The 17,223-nt window shown below is 31.8% G+C and overlaps 1 protein-coding gene across 5 annotated transcripts in view; it reads right to left on the minus strand.

The window, feature by feature from the left end:
• LOC148603533 (receptor-type tyrosine-protein phosphatase N2-like) overlaps positions 1-17,223 on the minus strand; it is a 136,763-nt gene that overhangs the window by 71,690 nt on the left and 47,850 nt on the right. For all 5 annotated transcript variants that reach the window (XM_088554054.1, XM_088554053.1, XM_088554052.1 and 2 more), the window contains exons 5-9: positions 15,362-15,490; positions 14,425-14,673; positions 11,946-12,042; positions 10,337-10,420; positions 8,188-8,270 (exon numbers count right to left, since the gene is read on the minus strand). In XM_088554054.1, coding sequence (XP_088410180.1) covers positions 8,188-8,270; positions 10,337-10,420; positions 11,946-12,042; positions 14,425-14,673; positions 15,362-15,490 — 642 coding nt within the window. The remainder of the gene's footprint in view (positions 1-8,187; positions 8,271-10,336; positions 10,421-11,945; positions 12,043-14,424; positions 14,674-15,361; positions 15,491-17,223) is intronic.

Consider the following 17,223-nt stretch of genomic DNA (forward strand, 5'->3'; position numbering starts at 1 on the left):
GTAATGATCTTGTCAAAACTTCAATTTGAAGCGTCTGAAGATGTTTCTATCTCTATTACAAGTCAGCCTCTGGCTAAACACAGAAGAATTTCTCATAATGTTATTTCAATGTTTCATCTTCATCCTACAGGAGATTATTACAGAACTTTGTCATACTTCTGCTTGTTTCTAAGAAACAAACTAATAAGAAATGTGCAGACTCAAATATCTCACAGAGAGATGGTTTGAAATTGAAAAATCCAGCCAAATTATTTGATTCTTTTCTGTGTGAAGAAAAACTGTGTAAACAAATTAAAACCAATAAACAAAAAGTACATGCTTTATTTTTACACCAGTTTTCAGTTTTAGACACTAGTCTTACTGCCAAAGCCATTAAAATCAGTGTCATACTTACAAATTTTAATTCTTCTGATTAATTAAAAAAAGAAAGAATTTTTATCAAAATTAAAAAAGAGTATTTAAGATATTCAAGGAAAATGGTTATATATAACACCTACTGCAAAAATTTATCCAAGTTAATTTTTTTTTATGACCTTCCAGGTAAATTTTGAAGTCTGCAATATACATGTACATGTAGTTGTAGAAAACACTTTCTCAAAATACTTGGAAAAATCGATGATACTGTAATTTAAAAGATAAAGTTTTTAAAGAGTTCTATATCAAAATATCTGTATAAGACAAACTATTGATTACTTATTTGCATGTCAGCACAATTGTAAGAATTTATTGATTTTTAATTTTCTTTTAACATCAGATGATTCAAGAAGAAAATCGACTTGTAATAAAAAGTAATTTTGATTTTAAAATGCACTGAAAACATTATGACCACCTGAAATAAAACCTAGAAAAATTGGAAATTGTTTATTTCAAATGCAGATTTTCAGTTAAGGTAGAGATACACAATTTTAAAAGGGTAAAATTGTTCAAAGTAACAAGTAATAATATATAAAGGTACATATTTAGTGTATTGAAGAATCTCCTAGATTTGGAAGGTAGAATTCAGAGTAGATATATTTTGCATGAATTTTTAATACATGCATTTTGTTACAGGTTACTGTCTGTATTCAGTACTAGTTTCTGCTCCTTAATGTATCTGTTTCCAGGCCAGCTTTTATTAAGAAGTTTTTTTGGGTTTTTTTAAGGCAACAACTGACCTTTCAATTCATACAGATGCAAGTTAAAAAACCTTTGGATTGTTTAGGTTGACCTTTAGTTTATGATTGCAACTTGTCTTTGACCTGTCTTTCATGTCAGCCTCCCTGACTCCAATTGGTCAAATGTAGACACACAAGACGCTCCCAGGAGCCTGAATTTCTCACCTGGTTAAATTTTTAACTTTCCATGGCATAATTCCAACAAGAGTTGTCTGACAATTTTTAACTCAAAGAAGACTTTGGTGGGACTTATCATAGAGATCATTTCATCAATTGAGAGCTCCTTTCTATTATAGTTTTCTTAATTATACTAGTTCTAAGGACTGGAGTGGTCTTAGGTCTAACTAGGCTTGAGCTCTAGAAGAGCTTACTAATACTAGACCACTGAGAGTACAAATCGGAAATATTACAGCAACTAGACATATTGTGAGCAAGCTCACATAGAGAACACCCTTGCTCCAAATGGAGTTCAATGTATTATCCTTTAATTGAAGTCTAATTACCTCCCTTAGAAGTCCTCTGGCAGTTATTATATTCCTGCATGCACATCTACATATAATGCTAGACCTTCCTATAAAGTTTCATCAAAATCCCTGAAGTGGTTTAGGACTTGCACTTAAGAGGTTTTAGATATAAAATGCTGAAGTTGAATCATCTCCCTTTTTAGTGCTCCAACAGTAATTTATATATTCATGCACATCTATGGGTACATATGATGCCTAACCTACTTATAAAATTTCATGAAAACTCCTTGAATGGTTTATGAGGAGTAGCGCTAACCAGAAATGTGGACAGACAGTGATTTCTATATATCCTCAAACTTGGTTTGTAGGGAGTATAATAAATCTAAGACTTAAAGTCTTCAAAGACATTAATCATCAAATATTCTATGCAACTGATTTTGGCTTGTTCTCAACTTTGAAATGACATGAATGTGATATGCTCTTCAATCAGGTGACTTCCGCTACAATCTTGGTTCCCTTGATATGATTACTCTTTCATAACCATGATGACCCAAATGTTTCTCAATCAAAACAACTGGTTACCAGGAAGTGCAGGTAATGTTTTCGATACACAAGTTTCTCTCAAATTTTAAGAGATCTTTGGATCGCTTATAATATTGACCAGTGAACTAGATTAGTAACAAGATTAAACAACTGGCAATATCTATACAGGTCAAAAAAATTATCGGGGCCTTAATAATGTATATGACCTATGTAGTCTACTGTAACATACCCCTGTGTCTGAATCAGAAACTGGTTAATATATGTATTACATTAAGTTCAATGCTAACCAATCATTTCATTTTTTTGTGTAAACTTCTCGTTCTCAAACAAGCAAAAACACATGTAAAGCACATGTGTATGATATTTAAGAGGTACATTTTAATCTCATATGAGGCTAGTACTGATGGTAAACATGGCACCAATCAACAGCATAATGTGGTGTAGTAATATGTAATTATGCAAATCATATGCGAATGTAAAGTACTGAAATTACGAGTGCAAGAAATTGCCAAAACTATTAGCGACTTAAAAAAGATTAAATGCATATGAACAGTCATAATTCTATTTATAGCAATTAGATTTCAAACAGCAAATAGGAGTAGGCTTCATTAACACATACTTGGTCAACAAGCAGTGACAGCTAGTGAGTACAGATATCTTTTTTTAACATAGCTGTGGCTCTAAACAAGCTAACCCACTAAACCACTACTAAACACATTTCATTTGTAACAAAGTTTAAATAATTGTCAAATCATTTCATAACATAACCTCATAAATAATTACCTATAATCCTTCTAACTTTTCTTGAATGTCAAAAAGGATCATTTTTCATTTATACTCTCTTGACAATAAAAAAGCAAGAATTGATATCAAAATTTTCAATACATTTCCTTAAGCAAATCCATGAATGATATAAGGGCTGATAATATCTTCATCAACTGTTGACGTCAGGGAGATTATCATATTACAATAGTAACACTGCCAATTTAGATACTGCTCCTACTAAGAATCAACCGCTAAAGTTTTTAATTTTATTTAATCAAGGAAAGCTTCATAAATATCCATAAAATTTTAAATTCTAATTTCTGAAATAAAGCTGAAAATGCTTGGAACTTTCTCTAAATATGAATACCAATAATTGCATTACGTATAAAATCCATGCCTGTGTGATGTTAAATCGGAACTGTACATATATCATAAAATGATAAGTTGTCACACATACAAGATGCAGTAAATTTATTTTAAGCAAACAAAACCCTGTTGGCTTTCTAACCTATCATGATCCAGCAATAATGTACATTTATCCTGCGACTTTTTTTTCATAATGTCATAAACAACTAAATAACACAAAACCAGGAACCAAATCTACACCTACTAGTATTTTTTTTAAGTCTGTATGAGAATGATTCTAATCAATATAACTCAGCATTGGAATAATATATTTAGGGTAGGCACAAAAAACTAGGGTAGGCAGGGTAGCAGGAAACAGACATATTATTGTAATATAATCTGCAATTTCCAGCACATCATTTAGATTTAACTTGGAAAAAAAAACAGTGAGCAAACTTGGTAACTTGTATCCCCACTCCCCCATTTGCTAACACAGTTTTTTGTCTTCCAAATTTATTAAGATCAAAATCTAAAATAGAAGGTGCACAATAGGAACATGTTACAAAGGTTCTGCATAGTCTCATCAAATTTATTCAGTAGTGTAGGAGAATTAATGGATTAGAGATGGGTACCCCTCTGCACAAAGGAATGAAGGAGGGAAGGATACACACCCTTACCACTATATGTGGGGGAAGAAACACAGAGCAGTTTGATACAACTGCAGAGGTCATATATTGAAGAGTTGAGGAAAATATCAACAATATATTCAGGCTTGATATAACTTCTTTTTGAATTTGTATTTTTGGTTTCTCTATTTCACATTGCATAGGTTTCTGATATAGAATGACTTAAGTATTATTCCAGCTTAGAATCATGCAAGACTACAGTGGTTGTACCTTTTAAATCTGTTCAATTTGGTCTAAAACAAATATTAATTTTTTTTAAAGTTTGGGTAGGAATACTTTTTCATAATATTTCCTATATAACCAGTCAAAATATATCTCACAAGACTGGGGTCCAATGAAATTTTAAATAATGTGGAATTTTTTTAACTATATTAAAGTGACTGAGGTGATAAACCACTGTAGCCTTTTTATGCATGAAAATTTTTTTTTCTTATTTTGCATGATTTTTATATGGACCGTTACTTAAATATTGGATATAAGATATATATATAAGATGTTGATATTAGTGAAAATCAAATCAATCTTCTGCTGGGAATAAAAAGGTTTCTAGAGAAAAGAATACTTTTCTCAAAACTGATTAGGAGTTGTGATAATTTGGAAGAATGCTCACCAAAATAAATGTACCAGTATTTTCTGTTAAGAAAAGCTATTTAATTCACAGAAAAATCTCCAACTTGCATTTCAATAGACACTAATGAATGGAAACAACAAACAATAATTTCAAGTCATTCATTAAATTTCAAATGTAGGGAAAAACTGGTAGCCTCAAGGGATCAAAAAAAAGATAAACAATTTTTCTACAGGAATTAAACTTAACAATGGACGGCTAACTTCCTGTTGATACAAATTTTCTTCTTAATTATCTAAAAAAAGTTGTGTATAAACAGGTACGACTCCCTCTTGGTCATAAAAATAACGATGATGGCTGTAATAAACCAAAATTTTCTCCACAGGCCAATGGGGCTTTGTCAAAATGCTTCGGAAGTCGTCTTCATTAGGTACGGAAAATCAACATCTTCTGGAAATCATTATTGGCTGACAGCATAGTATTATATTGTTCAAGTCTATATCAAGAATAAAAGTAAGGTTAGATGATTTCTGTAATTAAGATTACTTTAAGAAACTCCCGAATTGTCTCCTGACAAGATGACTCAACAATGGTACATCACTATAGGGAAGGTCTTAAAAAATAAATCATATTTCAACAAGCTTTATTTGGTGTCAATCACAGAGAAGAATATTCATTTATATTCAACAATGTTGAAAAAATATTTAAATTTGACAATACCTACAATTCTGGATTTATTGGGTTAAAATGTTATAAGAACCCATACATCACACTGTGTTTAAGGAAGTAGACCTAGGGTAAGGGAAATAACTCTTGAAATCAGGGATATGTTTGTCTTATATTCAATTTCACCAAACCCTATCAAGCTTTCATTTGAAACAGGATGGAATTAGTCCAAGTTACTTTGATGCTTACCTAAGATTGATGTAAAATGTGGAATACAAACGTTCCAATGATTTGTAAGAGTTGTGTCCCTTACCCCAGGTCTACCTTCTTAAATGCTTTTAAAAGAAAGAGCCCTCTTGTTATTTTATTGGTAAATCACTGCATTGATTGGTCTTATTGATATTTCCTCACATTATTACAATTTACAAACTGATGAAACAAGACATACTTTGATACTGAATCATGCAAAATCCCATCCACATAGAGATCTACTTATTAAATTTAACATTCCAGCTAAATTTGATGGAAAATCATTGAACGGTTTAGGATGAATTATGCTAAGATGAAAACATGCAAATCCCTTAAGTTCAATTATAACCCTTTGCAGAGATCTGACAACAATAGTATTTGTTCATGTACATCTGTATATGGTGCCTTACTTACTTTGAAATTTCATGTAATATTGATACGTGGACACACAGACCAGCTCAGTAGGGAGAGTCTTATACACTCCAAGTTGGTAGGGTGTAAGAAAAATCAACCTTGTTTAGTGGACGCGACAAAACCTCACTTATTTGTATGTGTACATGCCAGAAATTCAAAACAGGAAGTTTAAGTCTGACATGGAAAGGACAATTGATGTGAACATGCTTCTGGAAAGCCAAATTAAATTTGCTAAAGAGTTTAATTCCATTACCAAAATGTATGTCTTCCTAATCTATTTAAAGTTAAATCATTCCATAATCAACCGAGTCTGAGTGTTCCATCAGCCCTTCAGCACTTTTGTTTCACAATGCCATTTTGGTCCACAGCTGACAGCCCTTGGCCACCTCCTAATGTTAAATCTAGTTGTAAATATGTTTTAATGACATTGACTTCCCATGTAAGGTATTACTGAAAGCTTTTTACAATCAGACAAGCTAAAATCTTCATCAAAATCTCTCACAGGAACTTTTTTCATTAATTTTCTTTGTATGTCTTGAAGGGAAATTTTGACAAGTCTCATTAACTAACTTTTTTTTCTGTCATTTGCATTTTTAAAAAAAATTTCTACGGCCACAAGAGAAAACAATAAATACATCTAATGACTCAAATAAATTGTATGATTTGTCTAATAATAGCTTTTTGACATCTGAGTAGTTTTTATTTATAGTTGCATTCCATTTTTATTTTCTTCCCGAGATTTATAATGTCAGAAGGTGAAAGACCGTAATTTCAAATAAAAAAAAAAAACAGAATACAAATAATAACAAAAATTGGTTGACAACAAGTAATTGTTTTAAAAGTTCAATTTTACGTCTTAGACCTTTGACCTATGAACTTAGAGATAGCACTCAAGACCTTCCTAAAGAGTAACTTCGTTGGGATAACCACAAGAAAAGTTTGACAGACAGACACACTGATACTGGAAACTTGGAAATTTTCATGCTGTACTTTTTAATGGTTTTTACAATCTATCTTCTTTCCTGCAGTTATAAATTCATGATTGTTCCTCAAACCATATAATTAAGTTCTTGGAAGAAAATATTGTTTAATTTTTTGTGAAACATGTATTACTGCAAAAATAAATTAATGCCTTGAGAAGTTCACAGTTTACAGTGAACAAGGCAAGGGAAAAATGTTTCCTTGTAAAAAGGGTGACATAGTCTGCCTAAAATGGAGAGATAAATTAATGTGTATCTGACAGAAAGTTTCTGAAGTCTACAAAGTTGTTGTGTCCTTTCCCAAAACAAGAATAGCAAGCCTTCACAGTTATTCACTAATTGGACAAAAATAGCAAGAACATTAATTCACACTGTGGACAATGGAATACAATTACTGAAGAATGACAGTGACAATGTCTTTACAATATTAACCACATCCTTAATGAAAATGATACCACGATGAGAGAAGATTTTCTATCTTCATTACAAACCATTATATGCATGGCTTATCATATTGTTTTTTCCCAATGTCATCGAAATAAGATCAGTATGCAAGTCTACGACCACACTGAATATCTCAATCTTACCGAGATACCGAGTAAATGAGATTTGGAAATGGAGTAAATTTAGTCCTCAGCCCTTTTGTAGTAGGTTTGAGACGTGACTAGCTTGATAGATATGACAAATTACCACAAAATAAGATAAAAGGAAGAACAATAAAGAACCCCAATGCCATTAAATTTGTTAGGTTTAAGATCACTTGTATCTTATCTGTTGTCTGGCCAGAAATAAGAAGCAAAAATCTCAAGTACTTCTAGTCTTTATATCTAATGCAGGTACACTAATTGAATTTGTGAAAAAAAAAACAAACTAACAAAAGAAGAGGAAAAGTGTACATTGGACAAGAGCCTTAGCTAAACATGAGAGATCTTGTAAAAGCAAATATGGCATTTGAATGTAAGAGAAAAAAGGCATCCAAGGCAAGGAGGTGGTTGGCCAAAGCCCCAAAACCCCTTTTATTTAATTAAAGAATTTTATAACTTTATATTTTATAAATTAGAAAAAAAAGGATAATAATTCAAATTCTTCGTAAAGTATTGAATTAAAACAAATGTTGTTATTCATACTGTTTTTTTTTCACTTTACACTGATGAAAAAAAATGACCCACTTCCTTTTAAAGCTCAGGATACTTCAATGAGTTTTTTTGACTTACCATCTTTTTTGACAGATCAATTTGATTGATAACATCATTAAATGTTAAATACATTTGGAGAGATCTTACCAAGTTCATACTATTATCCATTCAACCTCTGGATGAAAGGTGAAAAAAAGGGGGGTAAATAAGCACTTACCAGCTTCTCCGTACAAAGTTTTGGCATCTTTTCCGTTGGCAAGATCACGATCCACTTTCCAAGTAATAACATTGTTGATTTCCCTACAGTACAAATTGGTTGATTGATTGATATTAATATACCAGAAATGCCTTCTGAAGTTCAGCAATATTTAAATGGTCAATTAAAAACAACATGGTCATAAGTCTGGTGATAGTCATACTGTTAACCAATGTATTTTGCAGATATTTGTGATTAACAATATCAAGCCAATTTTACAACTGTTTTATTTCAAGTCTATTTAACAATCTCTTATCGATGTAAAACTTTACATTATACAGTGAATTTTTGGTGGCAGTTTATTTTTCACATTTTTGCTTTCAAAATTAACAAAATATAAATGGCTACGGTCTTCACCTAATGTGAAGATATAACATTTATAGGTGGGTTTTCCTACACCATGAATTGCCTCTACCATTGGCAGTGTCTGAATTTTATATGGACTGGTACTTAAATGGCATATAGGTGAATTAAATTTTCAAAAGCAAGTCCTCGTTATATGGATACCGTCATGCAAATTATAAACAAAGACTACTTCATTACTTTAGAAATAGCAAAAGACAAGCATACAACAAAAAAAGTTTTCTCAGCTTCTTATTTCCCATAAAAGCAAATCTCTAAGAAGTCTCAAGATGAAAGAAAAATGACATCAAAAGACGATAGTCAGATCACTGTACTTTTGTATAATTTACATCAAAGTGTGTCTTATCGAGCAAACAAAGGATTTTCTTGTAAAAAAAAACTTTTTAATATGGAAATTGAGCTACTTTTAATTGAAAAGAAACTTTCATTAATCCGAAATTAATATAGATGGCGTGGTATTTTTAATAGATTTACCAGACGTGTTCATTTTTTATTTTGTTGGAATGGCTTTTTGTTGGCTAGATTCTGATCCACATGAAATTAATATTGAAAGTAACAAACTTGAAGATAAAAAAAATCGTCCCTTTATTTTTAATATAGTGCTTGACTATCAGTGCATGATATGCACATCATCTTTCAGCTCTTACAAAAATATATTAAATCACAGATTCATTAAAATTGAAAGGGAATAAACATCAATTGAAAAAAACATGAATTCATTCAACATTTTTGGGGGTTTGTTGTTCTTTTATTTCCCTCATAAACTGGTGTCAGTTTCACAAAAAGTCGTAAGTGTAAAATTGATCATAAGTAATGACGTCATAAACTAAAATAGCATTGTGACGTCATGATTTCCGATCAATTTCACACTTACGAATTTTTGTGAAACCGACGCCTGGTTTGTTAGTATTTATAACAAGAGGGTAAATTTGAGCTTTCCACTAGAGATTAACTAGCGTGAAGCCTGTAAAAGAACAGTATAATCAAGTCTCTTCTCGATATAGACTAAAGGGCCATGCTAAAAATTACCATCAACAATTTCTATGACAAGTGCATTTTACACTCTGCATCCGAAGCTATTTGCAGTAAGTCAAATGTTGGCTATTACTAGAAAGACTAGTAAGAACTAGAAATCATTGAGATAGATTCCATCTCTGTGGGCCTTGCCATATATATATGAATTTGATTTAGGTAATGAATCATCATGCCAAAGATCAAAATCCCACATCAAAAAACAAAAAAGTCACTGCCTGGACAAGAGTTTGTCAGTGAAAAACAGGTATTTGACCTTGAGGTCAAAGTTCAAGGTCATAGCCAATATCCATATCCATGTTGCTTTTATCAAAAGATAAAAGTTACAGCCCAGACACAATTTGTAACTTGCGGACAGACAGAGTGATCACTATAGGGCAACTGCGGGGCACTAATTATTTTCCTGAGAAATATTTTAATCCAGCAGAAAATTTCAAGGTGCTGGACCTATTACTAGCAAAAAGAAAACAATTTTAAAAAAGTCTTCTGAACTGATATATGCCATTTAAGAGGAACCTTCTATGATTGTTCTAGTAAGTGCTAAAGTGGCTATTTTGTATTGCTTACAGAAAACCGAATACAATTTTTTTAACAACATATTCCACAGGCAATGGTAATAAAAAGTTAGCTATTTCAGAGAAGAATTTTTTTCTTTGTAGAATGTCGCCACATGATGGCAGAAGTTCACATAGAGCTAATAAAAGAAAATACATACTGTATTTCATCAAAACTGTTATATGGTACACCAGTGATGTTAGCCAAGGATTCTAGAAGTAGCTGTATATCACCTACAGAAAGCCTGAAAAATAAACTCACAAGTATCTTTTCTTCTGTTTTTGAAATCAGCATTTTACCTGCAACCACACTGAGTTATTTAAGTTTATCAGTGAAGCAATCTCTCATATGTTTTCTCCAAATAGTATTAAATTTAGTTCAACCTGAATTTTGCAGAATGAAGAGATTCCTTAGGCAGTTTGTTTTTTATTTGGTGTACATAAAATGAAAAACATTCTTTAAATTAAGCCCAAAAGCCTGTCTGACAATCCCGGCTAAAAAATTATGAGTTACAAGACTAATATGAAAAAGAATAATAAAAATACTTTTCTGGACCTGCGTCACCCTCATATATCTGTCAGCATATAAGTGTCTTAAATACGTATATAAACACTAATCAAGTTAAAAATTTCCTTGTGTAATTTCCTAATGATAGCATCTGCTACTGAACAAATGGCTATGTTCAACAAGCTAAAAATGAAGGAAAAAAGTTATCAAACATTTCTATTATAAAAGGTGCACTTTTGCAATATGTATATAATTACTATGTGAATTTGGAATAATATTGCTCTAATACTTTTGAGTTACAGATTATACAAAGATAGTACCATTCATAACATAAAGTAACAAAAATGGTTAATTCAAATATGCCAGAAATGAAGGAATGTATAAATTAAATTTCTTCATAATATTAAGTAAATTTCTTCATAATATGAGGTGAATATCTTCAGCATGTACATAGGCATTGTACAAAGTTTGAATAGTATTGCTTATATACTTTTTGCATTACAAATTACCAACAGTATCCATTAATGTGACAGACAAATGGACACAAAGATGGCAATTCTAGACCTGCTCTCACTGTTGGTGACGCAGGTAAAAAAATATTTTGATTATTCCTTTGAAGCTTTTAAAATTTTCTTCTCATCATCTATTTAGTTATCTACAATGAAATGATATTTTGGAACATGAAAACATGACTTTCCTTTTTAAATTGTGTTACAAAATTTCCTATATTCAAGGACTTGCTTTTCAAGCAACATTCTATGAAAAATATAGGGCACATGTGAATCTATGTGTGAATTTTAAAATGTAGCTTTTTCATAAAAAATTTAGTGCTTAAAAATGTCCTAATCTATTTATGAGACACCTTCACTTTCATGTCACATTTTAACTTACTTGTGAGATACTATGACTTTCATCATGTCATATCTGAACTTGCTTATGTGGTATTTTCACTTTCACCATGTCATACCTTAATTTACAAGTGAAATACTTCCACTTTCATCTATCATATCTTAATTTACTCAACAAGATATTTTCATTTTCATCATGTCATATATTAACTTACTGTGAGATACTTTCAATTTCATCATATCACACTTGAACTGACTTGTGAAATACTTTCAATTTCATCATATCACACATGAACTGACTTGTGAAATACTTTCATTTTCATCATGTCCTAGTGAGAAACTGTCAATTTCATCACATCATCTTGTCACATTTATACTTACTTGTAGGATACTTTCACTTTCATTTTAACTTACTTGTGAGATACTTTCATATTCATCATATCAGTCCTGATTTTATCACTATCATCAGACTGGTCATTATCACTGTTCATTGGTAAACTCTTCTTCAATGCTACAAAGGAAATGCAAGATTAAGATCATTGGGGTCGGGTGGTGGGTGAATTAAGGGTTCTCATAGGGAATAGCCCTAAATTTTCAGATTGGATACAAATTTTAATACAGCATGGGCCCTATCAAAACTATAATTCAGCTAGAATTTCTATTTGAAGCTTCATGAACTTAAACGTACAAATATGTCGCTTCTAAGGGAAATTCTGTCTCAAATGTCTCATTACTACCTAAAATTTGAAGTTTCATTTTGCCGAATTCGGCTTGTTGTCCCAGGAACATGGTTAATTTTTACATTTCTTTCAATCAATGACAAACTTTTGAAGATGCAACTCAATTGTGAAAATAACTTGTAACTTGAATAAGTGCTGATTTTGCTTAACTTAAGAGTACAGAAAAGCATTTACTTATTACCAACACTTCTAAATGCCGAGAAAATGAATACAAAAAAATTACTGAGTGACAGCATCCCACAGGTTGTTAAGAAAGACCAAGTTTGAAAGCAGGAAATTCAGCAGTGGTTCTGAGAGCAGTGTTCATGTAATGAAATATCAAATTAGGATATTTAAAAGTGCTAGGAAACTATCCTTAAGCACATGGATTGGAACAAAATTGTAACTAACAGGAAAAAGTTATCATGAAAATGCACATATGGTATCAGTGGTCCCTTCAGGGCCCCAAAACAATAAAGAGGTGGACTTCACCATTTCCAACTTATCAGACTTCTTTCTAAAGCATTGATACTAACTGCTTTCAGAATTAAGTATACAGAATATAACCAATTATGATAACATTTTCAATTATATTTTTAACTGCATAATTTTATATTCCTTCAGGGCTCCAAAACAATAAAGAGGTGGACTTTACCATTTCCAACTTATCAGACTTCTTTCTAAAGCACTGATACTAACTGCTTTCAGGATTAAGTATACAAAATATAACCAATTATGATAACATTTTCATTTATTTTTTTTAATTGCATAATTTTATATTCATTGGATGATACTGCATGTTCATCAAAATAGAACAGTTCAACCCTCTACTAGATTTTGGTGTGTATACTACACATTTACGTATTGTGCGCAGTGTAATTTTGAAGGTCAAGTCATGTGAAAAAAAGATTAGTTAAACTCAGATTGCAGTAAAATTTTGTGAAAAAGATTGATATTTTGCACTTGATCAGTTAATTTATTTACCTCATGTGGTATTTACTACAAAAATGAGAAGGAAACTTTTATTCACACTAAAACACCATATAATTATCACTAGCTACATAAATTGAATAACTTTAATTTCGAAGCATGATTAAATTGACACAGGATGTATAAAATGGCTTATAAAACAAAATCAAAAGTCAGGAAAATCTGACATTTCCTGTTTGATTGTAACTCAAATTTCACAATTTTTCATTCTAAAGAAGTAAATTGTAAGAAACAATCATAATAAGTTTAAAAATAATCATTTTCAGCTGCAACAGCATTAATAAGGAGGGTCTGACAAAAAAGGAATTAGTTACTTTTTGGTTATAGTTGCTTATTTTAATATTCAAATGTTCTATAAGAAAAAAAAATATTGTACAACCTTTGTCCGAAACAAGGCATTTGAACATGATTTGAAGAAGATATCATTCAAAATTCATTACTTAATGATGTATTTGATGATAAGAAAAACATTCTTTCAATAACATTTCACTTTCGGTTTGTTTGTCAACATAATGCAATGCCTTTTCTCGTACAAAAATCTTTTATTTCATGGCCAATTCTTATATATTGATGCATAATATGTACCCCAGGCTCTGGAAATGATTTCTATGTAAAAATATACACATAATACACGACAAAATATGGTAGTCAACCACTTTCACTTCAGAAATACAAAAATATATTACCTGTTTTATATACGCAGTATCATAATCTCTTTTAATTGTTAAAGTTCACTTATACTGGGGTTGAAATAAGTATAGATACTCTTCCGCTAGTTCATAGCAAGCAAATTTCATGAGAGGTAAGTCAAAGCCCAGCATGCAGAGCTTGCCTGCAGGCCCAAGGTTTTTTCTGTTCAAGATATCAAGTGATCAACTAGGCAAGTTTAACCAAAACTGAACTGGCCCAGAATAATGTTTACTTGCCCATGAAATATGTTGAACAAAAAAAAAAAAAACATTAAAAATCGAATGGCACTGTGGTCAAGTTGTTTGACTTCGATTTTCTCATCATCGTTGGCAAACTAGAGAGTGCTTATTTGGACCCACTGCACTTTTCTGATTATACACAGACATTGTACTGAACTTGCATGGTAATGACATCCCATTCCCAAACCAAACACACCATCATTCAACCACACAGACGATTGGGTAAATATGAAGTTTAGGAACACCTATACTTACGTGAACTGACAATAGGTATTCCTAAAACTTTCTTGTCTCTTTCATCTTCAACATCACTTCCAAGCAGATTAGAATTTCCCATCAACTCTTCTGATTGATCATTGACAACTTCATTTGGTTGGTTATCATCAACTTCGTCTGATTGGCTGTCATCAGGTAAGACCCGATCTGATTGGATGGCTGCCTTCATTGCAGATTCCATGGCTGACTGAAGTGAGTCATCATCTGAGGTACCATCAGTTGCAAACTCTAAAATACCAAAATGAAAAAATACTCAGTAAATTACCAGTTCTAGCAATTTTTGTACTGATATTGATTGGTTAAAATTTAAGAAGCACATATAACATTGATGAAATAAAAATACAAAGAATACATATGATACAATGATCTTTGTAAACAATTTTCTAAAAACTAATTATATCAAATCTTATTATAAGAGGAGAAGATTTTTTCTTTACTAACAATTGGTAGTACTATTTCTGCAGTTCTGAATAATTAATAAACAAAGTGATACAAAGTTATGCTACATCAGAGGTTAGAAAAAAGAATTTAATGAACCATTTCCAACATTTTAAGCTAATACTTTGAACTTTATTCGGCCATTCCTGAACGCTCTCAACAACATTCTTAAATCAAATAGGCCATTTTCACCTTCATAATGCTCATGGCCAATCACTAAGTCATATATAAGATAACACTGAGACAACTTAGGCCCAACACCATAAAACATAAAAAAAATACTCAAGGATGAGAAAAGATACTTTTTCTGAGAAAAAAAATATTTGTGGCATCATTAACATCAATGACTTAGATTAAAGTTTACCATGGAAGTTAATTATATTTTCAAACTTAAGTATCCAGGCAAGGACCTGCATATGAAAAAATGTCAACCTTACTAAGTACCGCCAACGTAAGACAAGGGTTAATACAACTTTACCTGTGATATCAGTAGGTTTATCTTGACTGTCTGTTGCTCCAAGCACACCATATTCTTTAAGCCGACCATTAACATATGATGCCAGAAAATTTAGTTGTTGGTCTGTCAAACTGTCAGGCCCAATTTCCCCTGTGCATTAAAAAACATCAGATTATAAAGTCTACTTGTCTTAATATACTGTCAATGGGTTTAAAACATCTGAATATTTTTCCTAGATCTGCCAGATTGTCTTTGTGTGTTGTCAATACTTGTTAACTGGATTTAGTCATAAGCTGATTGTATTGTCCACTGGCCAGAGAAGATTAGACCAGCAATTGTCCCAATTCTTGTACAACAATGTTCTCTGAACAATTTTGAATATGTGTAGGTGGCATTCTTGTCAATGTTCTTCTTATTTTTTTCAATAACAAGCCCAAAATAGATGCTTTTCAACTTATTTTTTTTATCTTCAAGTTATGACTGGCTAGCACCAACAGGAGTATTCAATAAAAACTAACCATCAATTATACACTTTGAGATTATTGGTATATTCATCATAAATGTGGCATTCTGGAAGTTTTTAGGTTGTTTAGAAAATTGACGAACATTTCCACTAATGCTTTTTCTTTATTTGCATGATTTTTAGACTAACTTGTATATTAATCTCTGTCTACAGGGCCTCTTGAGTACATAAGCATGTCTAAAGGGCCTTCTGAGTACATACGCCTCTGTCTATATGACTTATTGAATACATAAGCCTCTTTATACACAGCCTACTGAGGACATAAGCCTCTGTCTACAGGGCCTAATGAGTACATTAGCCTCTGTATACACAGGCTCCTGAGTACATAAGCCTCTGTCTACAAGGCCTACTGAGTATTTAAGCTCCTGTTTAAGGGTTTACTGAGTACATAAGTCATTATGAAGTCTACTGAGTCTATACACCTCTGCCTACAGGGCCTACTGAGTACACAAGCCTCTCTCTACATTGCCATCTCAGTGCATAAGTCTCTGTCTATGTGGCCTACTGAGTACAAAAACCTCTGTCTACACAACCTATGGAGTACATAAGCCTCTGTTGAAAGAGCCAACTGAGTACATAAGCTCTGGTCTACATGGCCTACTGAGTACAAAAACCTCTGTCTACATAGACTTCAAAATTGTATTTATTAGGTAAATAGTTGTCCACTAGTAACTTGAACAGAATGCATCACAATTATCTAATGGAGAACTTTTGTCCAGTGTATAAATCTTTTTAAAAACCAGACCCTGATGGCATTTCAGCTGAAAAGTTATATACAGTCAAAACTAGTCAAACCTGTCTTAGCAATTCATCTTCAGCAATAAACCTGTCTTTAAAGATCAAGACTAAAATAGCACTATTTATATTCTTTGAAAAAATAACCTGTATATTAGGACCACCTGTCTTATGTAGCCATGATTTGGCATTCTCTTGGAAGGTCACTTGGACAGGTATGATAGTATATGTATTTTCTCATTTAAATGATGTATGAATAGAGCAATACATTTCAGAAATTTCTTCTAAGCCATAAATCATTCCTACCAAATATTTACTATTCAGTTAAAAAGGACATTCATAATGAATCATACATTTTTATTGATACCTAACTGTATTAAAGCTAGAATAATTATTTCAAAGGATAGTTTACCAAAAAAGGCCGGCAAATATGGAAGAGATGTCAAGTTAGGTATACCTGGTGCAGGTTGAAAAAATCATAAAGCGACCTAATAAAGAATAGGAAATTATAGAAATTCTAATCGGTCATAAACTAAAACAGGCCGACTTGACACACTTAGATTTCAATACTGAGTAAGAGTAAATTAATTCTTCACTTGTGGCACCTTTCATATTACTCAAGAGT

The sequence above is a fragment of the Perna viridis genome, chromosome 11 (assembly GCF_037379345.1).
Source record: "Perna viridis isolate PV_CMFRI_1.1 ecotype Kerala chromosome 11, ASM3737934v1, whole genome shotgun sequence".
NCBI classification, from domain to species: Eukaryota; Metazoa; Mollusca; class Bivalvia; order Mytilida; family Mytilidae; genus Perna; species Perna viridis.